General features: G+C 39.3%; 1 protein-coding gene across 2 annotated transcripts in view; it reads left to right on the top strand.

The window, feature by feature from the left end:
- LOC146616933 (triadin-like) overlaps window positions 1-15109 on the top strand; it is a 37986-nt gene extending 22877 nt beyond the window's left edge. For both annotated transcript variants that reach the window (XM_085371858.1, XM_085371857.1), the window contains 4 exons: window positions 3384-3425; window positions 11921-11968; window positions 14345-14494; window positions 14938-15109. In XM_085371858.1, coding sequence (XP_085227984.1) covers window positions 3384-3425; window positions 11921-11968; window positions 14345-14494; window positions 14938-14960 — 263 coding nt within the window. In that variant the 3' untranslated portion in view covers window positions 14961-15109. The remainder of the gene's footprint in view (window positions 1-3383; window positions 3426-11920; window positions 11969-14344; window positions 14495-14937) is intronic.
- The last annotated feature ends 591 nt before the right edge of the window (window positions 15110-15700 follow it).

Below are 15700 nucleotides of genomic sequence, written 5' to 3'. Positions count from 1 at the left end.
TTTAACATTAATTAGTCTACCTTTTTCTTAGCTTATTTATCAGGGCAGTAGCTCCTCATTTCCTCCTAAATATCACTCATACGGCCGTAGAATGGATCGAAAGGGTGCGTTCTGGTGTTAACATGCATACTAATAATGGAGTCACAGGGGTTGATTGCAGCATTGAGCCGTACAAAGTAAAATGATTCATTTAATAACCTGCTTAATGTGGACATCAGTGGAATCCTGTGCAGCGGCTGTTGCCACATTACACAAACGGGGAGCAGCTTTGTTTTCTCATATATTTTTTTAATCCCTTTATCTCCATTTCATGACTTAATTGTCTCGAGTAATCACATTTTGTTAGCTTTGATCCGGCTTTAATTGCTTCATTGTCATGAGATAACAGGAAATGAATTTCCCTGAGATCACAACCACACTGCTGATTGAAGTGAATGCAACAGTGAAGATCTCTGCTTAAGCATTTTCAGTTCTGCTTAAGGCTTGCAAATCTGTAGAAAGCTGTTAATTTATATATTAGGGGAAACGTCCATTGCAGTAAATCACAATAATATAGCACGGAGACACGGCGGTGCAGAGCTGAACATTACACTGCTTTCACTTTGAATTCATTCTCAAAAAGGCAAAAACAAATTCCAGCCGCACTTTAAACTCATTTCTAAAATTCACTGTTTCCTACGTTATATCTTTAGTGTTTATTCCTGGAAAAAGAAACAAATTGTCTAACTGAGAAACTGCCATTTTCAGAGAGGATTATTTGGTGAATTTTCTTGACTCAGATCAGCAACTTCCTGCAGCAGCAGCAGCTGATTGCTTGGCAACTGGTTGTGTCAAAAATAACCTCAGCACAAGACAACAAATTCTCGTTTTACGCTTCTGTTTTAGCACATCAAAGTTTAACACGTTAAAGTGTTATTTTAAGTAATTACTGGCAAGTAGAGCTGTCTTTAAGCTAAGCTAAAGATGTCGCTTCTTAATTATTGGATATAAATGTCAGGATAAGACTTTAGAGTCTGACCCAGATTGTATTTTAGGGTTTGCCCTCATTTCAGATTATTAAGGCTGATGTTTTAAAAATGTTTTCATGCACATATTAATGCACATTGTCATAATGAAATAATAAAAATAAACAAAAAATTTGTAATATTAGCGTATCTCACATACATGGATGCCAGTATCTTTAGCTGGCCGGTATCAGCAGAAATTATCGACCAGCTGAATTCTTAGTTGAGCTTCACAATCTTCTCATCCAGTTCTCAGGCAGGAGTCTGTAAAAGTGTATTTCCTACTGTCCAAGTTGATTAAATACTCAGAACTCAGTTAGGGTGAATCCACTGGTATGCATGTTAACATTGTCAGTGTAAACTTGTAATTAGCATTTAATCCATAACAGGTTTGATATTTATCTTGAAATGAACACTGTTTCAGTCACACCTTTAGTCTAAATGAATGTGTTTATTTTCCACTGATAGCATCATTGTATCCAGTACACTTTGTGTCTGCTTCTTCTGAAACAGTGTTAGTTTCAATAATGAAACTATTGTCTTTTAATTGTGTGGAAGGGAGCTGGGTTGCAGTTTCACCCTATACATTTTTAATATCTCATTCATCTTGGTCTTATGCTTTAGTTCATCTACCCGGTCATGTGAACAGTCTGCTCATATTTGTCCCAGCTGGGCATTCGACACATGCAACACAAACTGTACGCAGTCCTGTGGGGTTGTCGCTGGAGGTACCGCCACATGTTTGATTTGGCAGAATTTTACACTGGATGTTCTTTGTGACAAAGCCCTGAGGGGGATTTGTGTCTCAAACCAGTGACCGTTCATTGCCAAACAAATGCGTTAACCACTACATCTTGTGATTAAATAACTTGTAGAACCATCTTTAGCTCGAATCCCTTGAGGTAAATTTTTTCTAAAAAACTTCATCAGCATCTCACATTGTTGTGGAGGAGTTTTAGTTCATGCTCCTTTTTTGCAGCATTGCTTCAATTAATTAATGATTATAGCATTTCTTTATGCACAAGTCTCTTAAGATCCCATCGAAGCATTTCAGTCAGGTTGGGGTCTGGATTTTGACCGGGCCATTGCAACACCTTGATTCTTTTCTTTTATCAGCCTTTGTGCTGTGTTTGGGATCATTGCCCTGTTGTTTGACCCAGTCTCAGCTAAGCTCTATCCGTCTGACTGATGTCTCCACATCCACTCCGGAATACTTTGGTATACAGAGGACCCATGGTCCATGCAGTGAACGTAAGGTGCCCAGGTCCTGTGACTAAAAAAACAAACCCAAATTTTTACTGATGAGGTGTTTGGTTTGGGCCAAACATCTCTGCCTTGGTCTTGTGTGTCCAAAGAACATTTTTCCAGATCTTTTGTGGTTTGTTCAGAAACAACTTTGTAAACCTGAGCCATGCTGCTATGTTCTTCTTAGAGAGAAGAGGTTTTCTCCTGGAAGTCTTTCAAAATAAGCCATACTTTTTCAGTCTTTTTCTAATTGTAGTGCTACGAACTTCAATATTTAGCATGCTAACTGAGGCCTGTAAAGTCTGAGATGTAGCTCTTTGGTTTGTTGCCGTTTCTCTGAACACGATCAGACCTTTGGGGTTAATTTGCTGAAATGTCCCCTCCTGGGAAGGGTGGCAGCTGTCTTGAATGTTTTCCACTTGTGAAGCCTCTTTTGCACCGCAGAATACTGAATTTCAAATTGTTTGGAAATGGCCTTATAACCCTTTACCAACTGATGGGCAACAACTGCCTCTGTAAGATCCCTGCTGTTGTCTTTCCTCCTTGGCAATGTGTTAACACACTTGAATGCTCCAGACCGGCAAACTGTCAAAACTTCTGCTTTTATCAAAGTGAAAACACTTGCTGATGATAAATTAATGAAGTGCAATGAAGCACCTGGCTGTGGAAGAAAAATGCGAAAAAAGGCTGTAGGTAGAGTAAACGTCCCCTAAATAAATAAAAAGAATTGATTTGGTTTTCTTTATTTTTTCTTTTTATACCTACTGGTACATTCTTTTGCTCTTTTTTTAAGTTTTTTGAAGCCATAAAAGAATAATAACTAACACTCGGCAAACTTAAATAAGCCAAGTATAACTGAAAGTTAAATATCAAACTGCAACTGAGCTTCCCTTTCTTTCCGTGTACAACAGCGACATAGTGACCCTTCTATCTATTCTACTCTCCCACCGGTTGCTACTACACATCACCCTCACTATCCTACAGTGTAAGGATAGGCCTGCCTCACACATCCAACACACTCATCTCTAACTCCTCTCCTCACTTTTCCCCTTTCTTTACCCCACTCCACTCCACCCCGCCCCTCCAATTCCCCTCCATGCTCATGCTGTCAATCACCTGCCATCCCATCCAAAGACTACACCTCATACTGTGACGACCCCGTGTGTTTACCTCCTGGTAAAACCAACAGCAAAAACACTGTTTGACTGCTCCGCTTGCTTTCAGAGTGTTGACTGCAGTTGTTCAGAGTCAAATCTGGATAGATGTGATTTTTGCTCAGCATGTTTTTCTTTAGTTCGGAGGCTTTGACTTTCACCTTTAATGGGTAAATCGACACTAAATCTCAATTTTTTAAGAGGCTAATAAGCTATAATAGCTTTTTACATTCTGGATTTCCCAAATCTCGCTTGCAGAACAAATGAACCTCCATCTAAAACGATGTACATTTTCACCCACATTAATGAATCCACTGATCCCAGTGGTCAGATTGGGATGATTGCCCTTACATGCCTCTTAAAATGTATTTGAAACAAGTCCTAAAGACTAAAGCACCTAAAGACTCCAGACAGTCAGTCTGTTTGGAGAACAAACGGTTATTTTACTCGCTCTTTAAGCTTAAGGCACACAGTGTCGATTTGCCCTGATGTCAAGCCTTTGTTAATTTACTTTAGATTCACTGGAATTCAGTCTTGTTCTGTTCTGTCACCAAGCGCAAAGAGTCTGCATTTATCAAGGCCCACGGATGGGTGGCAAATTAAAGGAAATGAAGGACAGAAAGGTATTTGGCTGTCACAAGCGTCCAGAATAGACTCAGTGCTCCTTGACATCATTCCTGCACTTTACTAAAACGCTGCTCCTCCAAAATCCATTTCATCATTTGGTGTTTTCATTTGGCAATTGTGGAGAGCACTGTCCCTGGCCTTGAACCTCCCAAATGGTTTGAGAAGTGCTGACTGAAGTCCACTGTTTTAATTAAAGCATTAAGTGACCCAGTGTTCGCTTTCAGTTTCTCCAATCATTTGCACAGCTTTTATTTTTCTTTAGTTTGTTACCCATCAGCGTGTCCTCGTTCTTTCCTAGTGTTGTGCATAAAGACCAGCATGTGTACTGCATGCTTGTCTGGACTTTCTGAGTGATGATTAATGTGGTGCATGATTCCATGACTGCTAACGTCATAATTCAGGATCATTTTAACGTAGAACAATAACAGAGTCCTTCAATGAGAGTTTACTTGTTTATGAAAGTTACCCATCTTTATATAAGTCAAGGAAACCTTTTGCCGAGGGGCTAGACCGGAGAACCGTAGTACACAGGGATTCTCTAGACGCTCAATGTAGGATGTACATGATAGTTTTTCCCTTTCATCCTTTCAGTTTTTGAAGCAAACATTTCCAAGGTGAAAAATGACAAAATGCTGGGCTCAATTTAACACAAGGCATTTCTTCCATCACAACGTTTCAGCAAAGAACAGCGTGTGTAAATGAAACAGCTACATTTTAAGGGTTATCAAAGAAGAAATACAGTTGTAGAGTTTTTTGTTTTTTGCATTTCAGATCATCAAACAAATTTAAATATTAGACAAAGATAACACAAGTAAAGACAACATGCAGTTTGCAAATTAAAGTGTTTATAATCAAGGGAGGAAAAATCCAAACCTACACGTAGCCCTGTGTGAAAAAGTAATTGTCCATGTTGCTAAATCATGAATTAACTGTGATTAACTGCACTTATTGGAAAGCTAAATTTCATTTAAATAGAAGCTTTCTGACAAAGTGAGGCTAAAATATCTCAAAAAGCAACGCATCAAGCAACAATTTGGAAGGTTTGAGTCCCAATACAACTGCTATAAAATATTACAGCAGCGGTCAAACATGGTGGTTGTAGCGTGATGGTCTGGTGGCTTTGCTTCTACGGTACCTGGATGATTTGCCATATTGATGGAAACATGAATTCTACTCTCAACCAAACTCCTGATGGAAATATCCGGCCACAAGTTCCTGCTCCGGAGTTCATGATCACTCAATGATCCGAAACACAGCAGCAAGTCCTCCTCTGAATGGCTCAAAAAAAACAAAATGAAGGTTGTGGAGTGGCCTGGTCAAAGTCTGGGTTCAAATCTGATCGAGCTGCAGACATAAATACCTTGTCCCCAAACCTTCCAGTCTGGCTCAAATTAAACAATTCTGGAAAGAATGGTGGGCCAGATTCATCCACAGCGATGTGAAAGACTTATAGCCAGTTATTGCAAACGCTTAATTGCAGTTCTTGCTGCCAAGGGTGGCACAACTAGTTATTAGGTTTAGGGGGCAATTACTTTTGAAAAACCTTGGAAAACTTTTTCCCCCTGAAATTAAAAACTGCATTTTAGATTTACTCAGTTTATCCTTGTCTAATATTAAAATTTACTTGATTATATGAAACAAGTCTGACAAAAAAAAAGGAAGTAAATAAATCAATAAATCAGGAACAGGACAAATCATCTTTCATAGCACTGTATGTAAAAATATGCAAACTCAGTCTCTTGTGAGCGATGAATAAAAACCCTTTGAGCATTTAAGACTTAAATGTATAAAACCATTTGGTGTCTATCTGACTTTGGTAATAGTGCTGCAGATAATGCGGGTTAGGGTAGAGTGAAAAGGTTGAGGAACTGAAATGAAGTCTTCCTCTTGGCAGCTCCATCTTCAACATCTCTTGCCCAATATATCCACCATCCCTCCTCTGCACATGTCCAAATAATCTCAGCCAAGCCTCTCTAACTTTGTCTCCAAACCACTCAACCTGAGCTGTCCCTCTGATGTATTCATTTCTAATCCTGTCCATCCTGGTACTCCCAGACATTGTGGATATAAAGGATACAAAGGATGTTGAAGATGGAGCTTCCAGGCAGGAGGAAAAAAAGAAGACCTCAGAGCAGATTGATGGACATAGCGAAGGAGGACATGCAGAGAGTTGGTGTGACAGAGGAAGACTCTAGGGACAGGGTGAGATAGAGGTAGATGATCTGCTGTGGAGGCCCCTAAAGGAAGCAGCCAAAAGAATAATAATAATAGGAAGATACTTTCACATATAGGATTTTGCTGCTCTCAGGTTCAGTAGTGATATTGTGTAAAGTTTCAAATACATCCCAAACACTTACAACTCTACTTTAGGCCACAATATTTACAACACTCTGACCAAAGTCAGTTGGCTTTGATAAATGTATAAAACCATTTGGTGTCTAAGTCTTAAAAATGAAAGGTCATAAAAGCTGAAAGAGTTTTTACTCATTGCTCACAGAGTTAAAGTGATCGCTCACTCTGTATGTTTTGACGTGAAAGAAAGAAAAAGTTTTGTTTTAGTCTTTTGCACAGGTGAGTCGGCATTATGAGAAATACCTTGACTGTTTTGATATCTGCTTTAGGAGTGGAGAGGATGATGTTGCTGATGTGAGTATCGCACCAGAGCAATCTAGAAAAACTGCACGAAAAATATGGGATAACATACGGAATTAGAAAGACAGAGACCCCCACACTCTCAGGGACATACTCTATAACAAAGGCAATTCAGAAGAAAGTAAAAAACAAAAATAACAAAAGCAGGAATGGAAAAATGCAGAGATGCGTGAGAAATGCAAAAGCAAAAGGTGTCACGTCTCAGCTGTGTGTTAGGCAGGGAAGGACCCAAAATGCAGGACTTGGCAGACAAAAGTATAAATGAAAACAGCTTAATTGCTGAACCCTTGCAAAAAATACAAAATTAACTTATACCAGGAGCTAGTAATCCAACAAACAGAAGTATGCAGGGAAAGATTGAAGAAGGACTCAAACAGGCTGAGGACGATTACGACAAAGAGCAGAATGAGATCAAATATTGACAGGGAACAGTAACAGGTGGGAACAAGACTGAAGCGACCAATGAGACACAGAAAGCAAAACTAAACAGAAAGCACACAAAACGAGAGACTATCAAAATAAAACAGGAAATGACATACAGACATAGAAGAGGATTACACTAAGCCAAGGGGAGGGAAAGGGGGGGAGTCAACAACAAAAGCAAGGAGGAAACTACAGGTCAGGTGTCGGACATTGGATCCACTTAATCACAGGAATTGTAATATATTTCCATAACCAGAAGACTAAAGAATAAAGAATAAAGAACCAGAATACAAAGCCAAAAACTCCCCAAGAATTTCAGAATATTCCAGGTAGGAGGAAGGAAGGAAGGAAGGAATGAAGGAAGGAAGGATAGAAAGAAAAAATAAATATTCTCTTGTATCATTTCTTTTCTCTTATCCAGTTTGTTTTTGTCTCTTCGAACTCTGCGCTTTTCTTCTGAAGTTTTTTTTTTGGGTGTTTTTTGTCAGAGCCCCTTGGGTTCCCGTTTTTAAATCTCTGTTGCACAATTTGTATTTTTCATCTATATTCTTTGTGTTTTATCATTTTGATGTGGCTGCTAAACTGCAGTAAACTAAAAACATAGCAAAAACAAAAGGCACAAGAGAGAAGAAGAGTCAGAAGATAAGCACATGAAAGTGAGAGCGTGAGAGAAAATAGATTTAAAGAGGAGCGAAGTGGAAGAGAGATGTGATTGGAAAAGAAAGAAAGAAAGAAAGAAAGAAAGAAAGAAAGAAAGACAAAGAAAGGTGGAGCGGAAGGGAAACTGAGTGACAGAGTGACAGCAATCAAAAGAAGGAGAGGGAGCGTTAGCAAGGGAGAAAGCTGGCCTCCTGTTCCCTGTCTCTCTGGCTCTGTGTCTGCAGTGCCAATCAAAGAAATGTCAGTGCATTAATCAGTTGTTTTATGAGGTTCCATTAGCCTATGCACCTCCTCCGCACTGGGCGAGAAGCAGGCGGAAAGCTTCCTCCACCTGGGAGAGAGAGACTGAAAGAGATCCACGGAGAAAATCCAAACAATCCATTTAGCACTCCAGAGCCAACAGTTATCTAAATGCAGAGTATTGATGAATGTGCTAATTCCAACATGTTCCTCAGAGAGGCAGATGCAAAACACCTGCACTGCAGCGGCAGCATATGATTACAGTTTGTTTTAAGGACTTTTAGCAGCTTAATAACAGGTAATAGTTTCAGGACCAGAGAAACCAAAATAAAAATTAATATCTGGCTGCTTGCAGATATATTCAGGCAGAGCAGCGACAGGTCACACCTTAATCAGCTGATTGCACATGAGATCAGGTCATTTAAAGCTCACGTGTGCAGCTCGGTAAGACAATAAACAGACACAGCAGCAATTACTGGACAGTTTAAGAAAGAGTTAAAGAAGCTGTGACACACAAACAGCCTTTAAAGTAGACAAAAAAAAGTGTTGAAAGGCACAGAGGGGAGGAAGCAGAAAACAATATTCCAGCGTCATGTCTTCATAATGCTTCTCGTGCAGCATTTGATTGCAACCTAATCACTCTCGTGTTCAGTAATCCAACCTAGAAATCACATTACAGTTTCTATTACCGTAACGAGGAAACATTTAGCTGAATGTGTGTTTAACTAATGCATTTGTCGTTAATAGATGGCATGCTTCATTCATTCAACAAAACACCGCCTCTGAATGTAATCCAGAGCACCATTACAATCATTATGGGAATAATAGTTTAGCTGGAAATGCAATTTGTAGGAAACCAGGGGCCCAATTTCCCGTGGAAAAAGGTAATCCTTAAAATGACACAATTGGAGAAAAATACGTATCATTTGGTACCTTGGTGGCCCTCTCGGAGAGGTCGCCCTTTATAAATGTTTTTAGCTGAGGTAAGTCCATTGGTTTCATTGCTAATAATTGTGTGTTGTTGTTAAGCTTGATTGAAATCTCCATTTATTTATTTTTTAATTCAGAGACATCAAATCTTCTTATTGAATTCTTATATTTGATCTTAATAAAAATGCATCCACCATCCCATAATCCCCTTCTGCTTTTACTTCTACTTGACCTGTCCTCTTTGACAACTCCAAACCTTTATCTTAATAGATTTACCATCGCCAAAAAATAAAACAACAAAATATCTTACTGGAAAAACAGTGGCTCAGTTTCCTGACAGATCATACAAATTTAGAAAACTTGACTTCAGCTTTAAAGAACAATTTGACCCAATTTGGAAACACACGGTCGTCGTTCTTATGATACCCGGCGTGCATTTAAAACAATAACATGACAAAATCACCTGCGAGACTCCCACCATTTTTGATACACACAACCCACCTCATCTCCTTCACTGTTTCTTTGATCTTTTATTCATCGGCAAATAAATAAATTAAAAAGGTGTGTGTGTATGCGTGTGCAAAAAAAAAAGTAAAAAAAACAAAACAATGGGCCATGGGCCATGTTCATAGCAGCCTGTGGAGTGAATTTGTGGACGACTCTGGGGGGGCGATTTGACAAGATGAACAAATATAAATCAGTTTTTAAAAAACACTTGTAGAGCAGTTTATGGTTGAGGCAGAGTGTTTAATATTTCAGGTATTTTTGATACTGAGCAGATACCTGGGTTGCAGACTGCAGAGAATACAGTGGATCTACTGTACATTAAATATTGATAATTTTATATAATATATATGACACATTTTTTAAAAAGCAATACTTTTGGCAGAGTGTAGATATAATAGTTATACATAGATATTAATAAAACAAGGGACAGTGTATTAGACCAGTATATATATTTATAGATCATTTATATATTAGTCTGTATAATAATAATAATATTTTCATCACATGAGTATGAATATATATTTTTTATGTCACTAACATTTGTTGCTTATTTGTTTGAAATACAGATCCATCCATTCGCTTCCGCTTATCATTTTCAGGGGCGCTGGAGCCTATCCCAGCTGTCATAGGGCGAGAGGCGGGGCACACCCTGGACAGGTCGCCAGTCTATTGCAGGGCCAACACACAGGGGCCGACAACCATTTGCACTCACATTCACACCTAGTGGCAATTTAGATTATCCAATTAACCTCTCCCCACAAGTTGCATGGAAACGGTTGGAGGAAGCCGGAGTACCCGGAGGGAACCCACGCAAACATGGGGAAAACATGCAAACTCCACACAGAAAGACCGCGGCCTGATGGTGGAATTGAACTCAGGACCTTCTTGCTGTGCGGCAACAGTGCTAACCACCGTGCCACCGTGCTGCAGACCTGAAATACAGATCTGATTTTAATTCATATAAGAAATAATTTACAGTGAAATTCATGCTGTGACGATGTCATTATCTTTCTATTTTTGCCTCTGTATGCCACCACAGTGCACTTTTTTATTTTTTATTTTAGGTCCTTATTTATTGCAGGGATTTATGAACTATTTAGGAATTACAACCACATTTATACACAGAAAAACAGAAGTAATTGGACAACTGACTAAAAAGTGGTCACCTGCTAAAGCCAGTTCTGGTATATTCTGGTATATTCTTAACTCATTCACTGCCAGGGTTTTTGAGCATTTTTACTCATTTTTGAAGGGCCACAGAAAACTGTGTGTTATGATCACATAAACGCTGAACCTACCAAAATGAAGAACAGACTCTCCTCTTCCATCCAAAAAAAAAAAAGCTTGTTTCTACCATTTTCCGTTCTTTAGTAATCAGCTGTAGAAGAGAGGTGGGTTCCACCAAAAATGCCTGTTTTGACCAAAAAAAGGGAGAAAACGAGCTTTTTGTGAAAAATACATTTCAAGCAGTCTGATGTTCACTGACAAGCTGCCCGAGGTTGTATTCTAGCCCCTCCCATTGAAAACGTAATTGACGTCTATAGACGTCAATGGCAGTCAACGTAAGTTTTTCAATTAACGTCTATAGACGTCAATGGCAGTGAATGAGTTATGGCCTGTATTTATATAGCGCTTTACTAGTCCCTAAGGACCCCAAAGCGCTTTACACATCCAGTTATCCACACACACATTCACACACTGTTGATGGGAAGCTACATTGTAGCCACAGCCGCCCTGGGGCGCACTGACAGAGGCGACGGAGTAAAAAATAGACGAAGCTTCCAGCTCTGTAGAATGAAGCCAATGCTAGTCACAGTAAACCTCCACGTTTTTTCAAATCTCCCGGCAGTGATATCTGTAGTTTTCAAAAAAGACTTCTGGTCCTATACAAGTCAAGGACCTACCTGCATTTATATAATAATTCAGTCCTTTTACATTTTTGGTAACTAGTAAAAAACAATTGTGTATTACTGACTTAAAGATTTAAAGATCCAGTATCAGGGTGCTTGTAATGGAAAGATTAGTGAGTCACAACTATTTATATTTGTGCAGATGAGATCAGGGGTGGAAATCCAGGTAAAAATTAATCAGGAATGTTTTAATATTTCTGCAAATTTAATACCGCTGTGGTTTCTTGCTGTGCTCTCATTCCGCATGTGCGCTGCATCATGGAGAAAAAAATGTTTTTTTAATGGAAAGTGTGATTTGTGTTCGGGAGCAGCTTTTTTTCTTTCTCTTTAACATCTTTGCTGCATTAAAGCGGCAAAGCTGTAACTCTAACGCTATATATGGCTGAAAACACGAACTATGCAGTCAGGCGCAGAGACGAAGGCTGCTGATCGTTGTTTTTCTCAGCTCTCGTTGTGGATTATCTTTCTATTGTGCGTGTTCTTCCTTTTCCTCTCAGCATGCGTCCTGTGTGTACTTCATACGATGCAGTTTCGGTTAATGTCGTGCTTGTGTGTCTCCCCTCCTCAGGCCTCCCTCCCCCTGCCGCCATTGCGAAGAGAAGTATGAGGACTAGAGGCAAGCAGAGACTTCTAAGCCAGCATACATCACATATACACCCAAATTCAAAACATAAACCTGTCGCATAGTGTACTATACTATGCTATGCTAGATACTGTACTATATAGCATATTAGAGATGGCACGATACCACTTTTTTATGTCCGATACCGATACCGATATCATAAATTTGGATATCTGCCGATACCAATATGAATCCGATATAGTGTTTTTTAATCAACAAAACTGTTTTTTAAATATCTTGCTGCATTTTGTATAAGTTCATACTCAAGTTTAAAACAACAACTACACTAAAGCTATTCTGTTATACCTGTATGCAAAAAAAAAAATTTTCATAGTTCAGCAATACTGATCAATCTAATAAACTTAAACCTACACCATCCTCCCTATTCTGGTATTTTAAAGAGTACTTAGCATAAATATTAAGCAACCTAACTAATAGGGTTCCAACTCCCAGCAACAACAAAAATAAATAAATAAAAAATAGGGAACCACCCCTCACGCTCCACCTCATGATGCTTAATCGACGTAATCAACCTTAATTTGATGCAGTGTGAAAAAAAATGCACAGAAATCAATTATTTTTCAAGAAATATTAAATAGATTCAACATCTTTCTTCAACAAAATTGCAGACTCCACAGATGGTACCTTCCCAAAGGAAAAAGTACTATAGCTTACTAGGGTATATATATTAGACTTAACAGTTACTATATACAATAATGGACTTCTATACATTTTACATCAGATTAAAACTTTGGGTGTAAGATTCAGATAAATATTAAATAATTAAAAGCTCGACATTTTAAATGAGAATAAGAAAGAAAAGTATGTCTTTGTGCCCCCTTTTCCCTGTTAATGCCCTATCGGCCCCCCTGGCTAAACTTTGCTAGATCCGCCCCTGCACAGTTACCAGCGTCAGCTACGTAGAAAAAGATCCTCGAGTAGAAAGTAATATTAAATACATTCTAACAACAGCTGATCAAGCTTAAACGTGCTGCTGTTGTTTATCCACTGGTTTCCTCTTTCTGGTGCAAAGTGGGCCAAAAGCAAACAAGAGACACGGACTCGCGACAGAAAAGCCGATCAGCTGATCATTTAAGCAGTTTCATGATTGAAGTAGCAGCCGGAGAGCGAGAGGCAGTCGCTCGTTAAGCTTAACGCAGGAATGCTTTACAAACATTCAGAGATGGACTTACACACTTGCTTTACTTCTCTCGGGATAACTTTGTCGGAGATGAAATTCCGGGTTGCTAGCGAAGCTCCAAATGCTATCCAGACCACCGACAGGTCCTGCATGCCACAGCCGCTCTATCAGGTGATGCCTACTGCTCCGACTGCTAACGTTCTGAGGTGAGTTACGGCGTGTTGCAAGTTTTGTGAGGTGCTTTCGTGATATTTAATGGATCGGATTACATTTTTTATTTTTCTCCGATATCCGATCCAGTAATTTAGGTCAGTATCGGACCGATATCGATACGTAATATCGGATCGGTCCATCTCTATAGCATATTGTATACTATGGTAGAATACTAGCATATGGTTGTGAAAACAAACCAAGGCTTACAGAACTGTGACAAACCCCATCATAGTGTGTGAGCTTGAACAGCTTCATAGGGTAAAGTCTTATATAAGCGTCTGTCATATAAAATCTTACTGTTTGGATGTTAAACATGGCCAAAGTTACAGTTGATGACATCAGTCTAATTATTTGTAATCCCCATGAGCCAAAAGCTCAGGCGAGCTTCACACTGGTCTAAACCCTCTGTGTCACCTTGGTTTTTCAACTCTGGTCTCTACACGATATCAGTGGGAGTGGATATTCGAACACACAGCTCTGACTGTGAGGTCAAAAGTGCTTGAGATGGACAGCCAATCAGAAGAAAGCCCTCTTAAAGGGAGAAGAGCTAAAACAGCTTGTTTCCAAAGTCCAAGATCAGATAACTAAGGATTATTTTTGAACTGTGAAAGCAAAGATACTCTATTAGAGTCCAAATAAATACAGGATAGTAAACATTCACCGGCCACTTTATTAGGTATAACTGTTGAACTGTTTGTTAATGCAAATATCTAATCAGCCAATCACATAGCGGTAATTCCATGCAAATTTAGGCACGTAGACAACCTGGTGAAGTTTAAACTGAACATCTGAACGTGGAAGAAAGCTGATTTTAAGTGACTTTGACTGTGGTACGGTTTTTGGTGCAGACAAATGCTTAGAAAGTGCTTAGTTTCGGTCACTTTCTGAGAGAAAGTTACGTTCCAGCGAAACTTTGATTTGCCGTTCTAGTTTAGATAAAACATTAAAATGAAAGGTTCTGTTGTTTAGTTATATACTATTCATTAGATCTTTATCTCTATTCTGCTTTGCTTTAGGTGGAGTTCGTCCAATAAAATCAAGCTCTGTTGGAGTCTCACCTCAGGAGAGCACTGAGTGGCTGGAAATGATGTGGGCATTTGCAGCCAGTCTGGTAGCTCCTGATGAGGAGGAGGAATGTATTCATCATCTAACCGAAAGCCTCACATGTAAGAAAACATCACCTGACATTAAATTAACCCTCAGTTGTTTGACCGTTATTAACAATTCATGCGATGCTCATCCTGCCTAACGTTTTATCAAGGGCTTAGCTTTTGCAGTAGCTGACTAAGAGGGTTATGATGAATAGACAAAGTGTGCACACATGCCGCTGAGGGCAATTTAAAACTGCATTTAAAACATTTACCGTAGATTCAAAAATAACTAAAAGTCATTCTGATTCACACTGATGGCAGCAGAAAGATGTGCTATAGTTCAAGGCCAATCAAAAGGCAAACAATCATTCCTTTATGCACCCAGTCTTAAACTGATTGCTGGGTAATGTCAGCCATTTATTTTCATGCATGTAAAGGAAAGTTTGTCGTATGTGTCGCTCACCATCTGGCAATATTTAACATTAATATTTTTATGAACTCTGTTTCTTGCGTATCAGCTTTCCACTCAGAGGAACTCTGAAGGGCAGGAAGTGGAAAAGGACCAGAGCTGGAGGAGAGAGGACAGAAAGGTTGAGACGGCTGTTACAGTGTTGCACATTAAATCGCAGTAATGTTTTTTCTGTCTGTTGTTGAGCGGTAACTGATGATTTAATTTGATGAATAAAAGATTCCAAATTGAAACCTTTGCGCTTTTTTTTCTGCTTGTAGTTACTGGACTTTTGTGATTTGCTCTAAAATAGGTAGATTGTTTTTTAATCAAATTTTAGGCACATTACATCTTCCCCGTGTTACCATGGAGACATAAAATGACAAAATGTAAGGTAATGAAATGAAACACTCCTGGCTTCCACCTCCACCATTGCAACATCCAAAAAAGGAATTTATTGCTCTTTAACAAAAGACAGTCACCTCTCATGCGTCCAGCATTACAACAGCTCATGAGTGTCTCTGCCTTTGATTTTATGCCTTGACACGAGCACCCATAAGTCTGGCCCTTTTACCAGGACTTGTGAGTTGGAGCACGTCTTTCCAAATGCTTGTTGTCTAGAGAACAACACCCCTGGGGCAACAACCGCCTCAGCCAATCAATGCTTCAATGCTTATGATTTCCTTGCCCTTCTGCCAGTGCCAGCAAAACAAACAAGTAAAATGTCTGACCCTGGGCAAGATTGTCAAATCAGCACCCTGGGCACAAGCTCAGCAGTCCAAGCCACTTGGGACCTATGTGAGTGGCACGTGAAAACCTTTTTAAGTGTTCAT

The sequence above is a fragment of the Diplotaxodon limnothrissa genome, linkage group LG15, assembly GCF_057381915.1.
Source record: "Diplotaxodon limnothrissa isolate DT_005_m linkage group LG15, D_limnothrissa_male_GT1.1, whole genome shotgun sequence".
Taxonomy (NCBI): domain Eukaryota; kingdom Metazoa; phylum Chordata; class Actinopteri; order Cichliformes; family Cichlidae; genus Diplotaxodon; species Diplotaxodon limnothrissa.
Note: the sequence above shows the minus strand (reverse complement) of the source record. Positions and strands in the feature narration are given on the sequence as shown.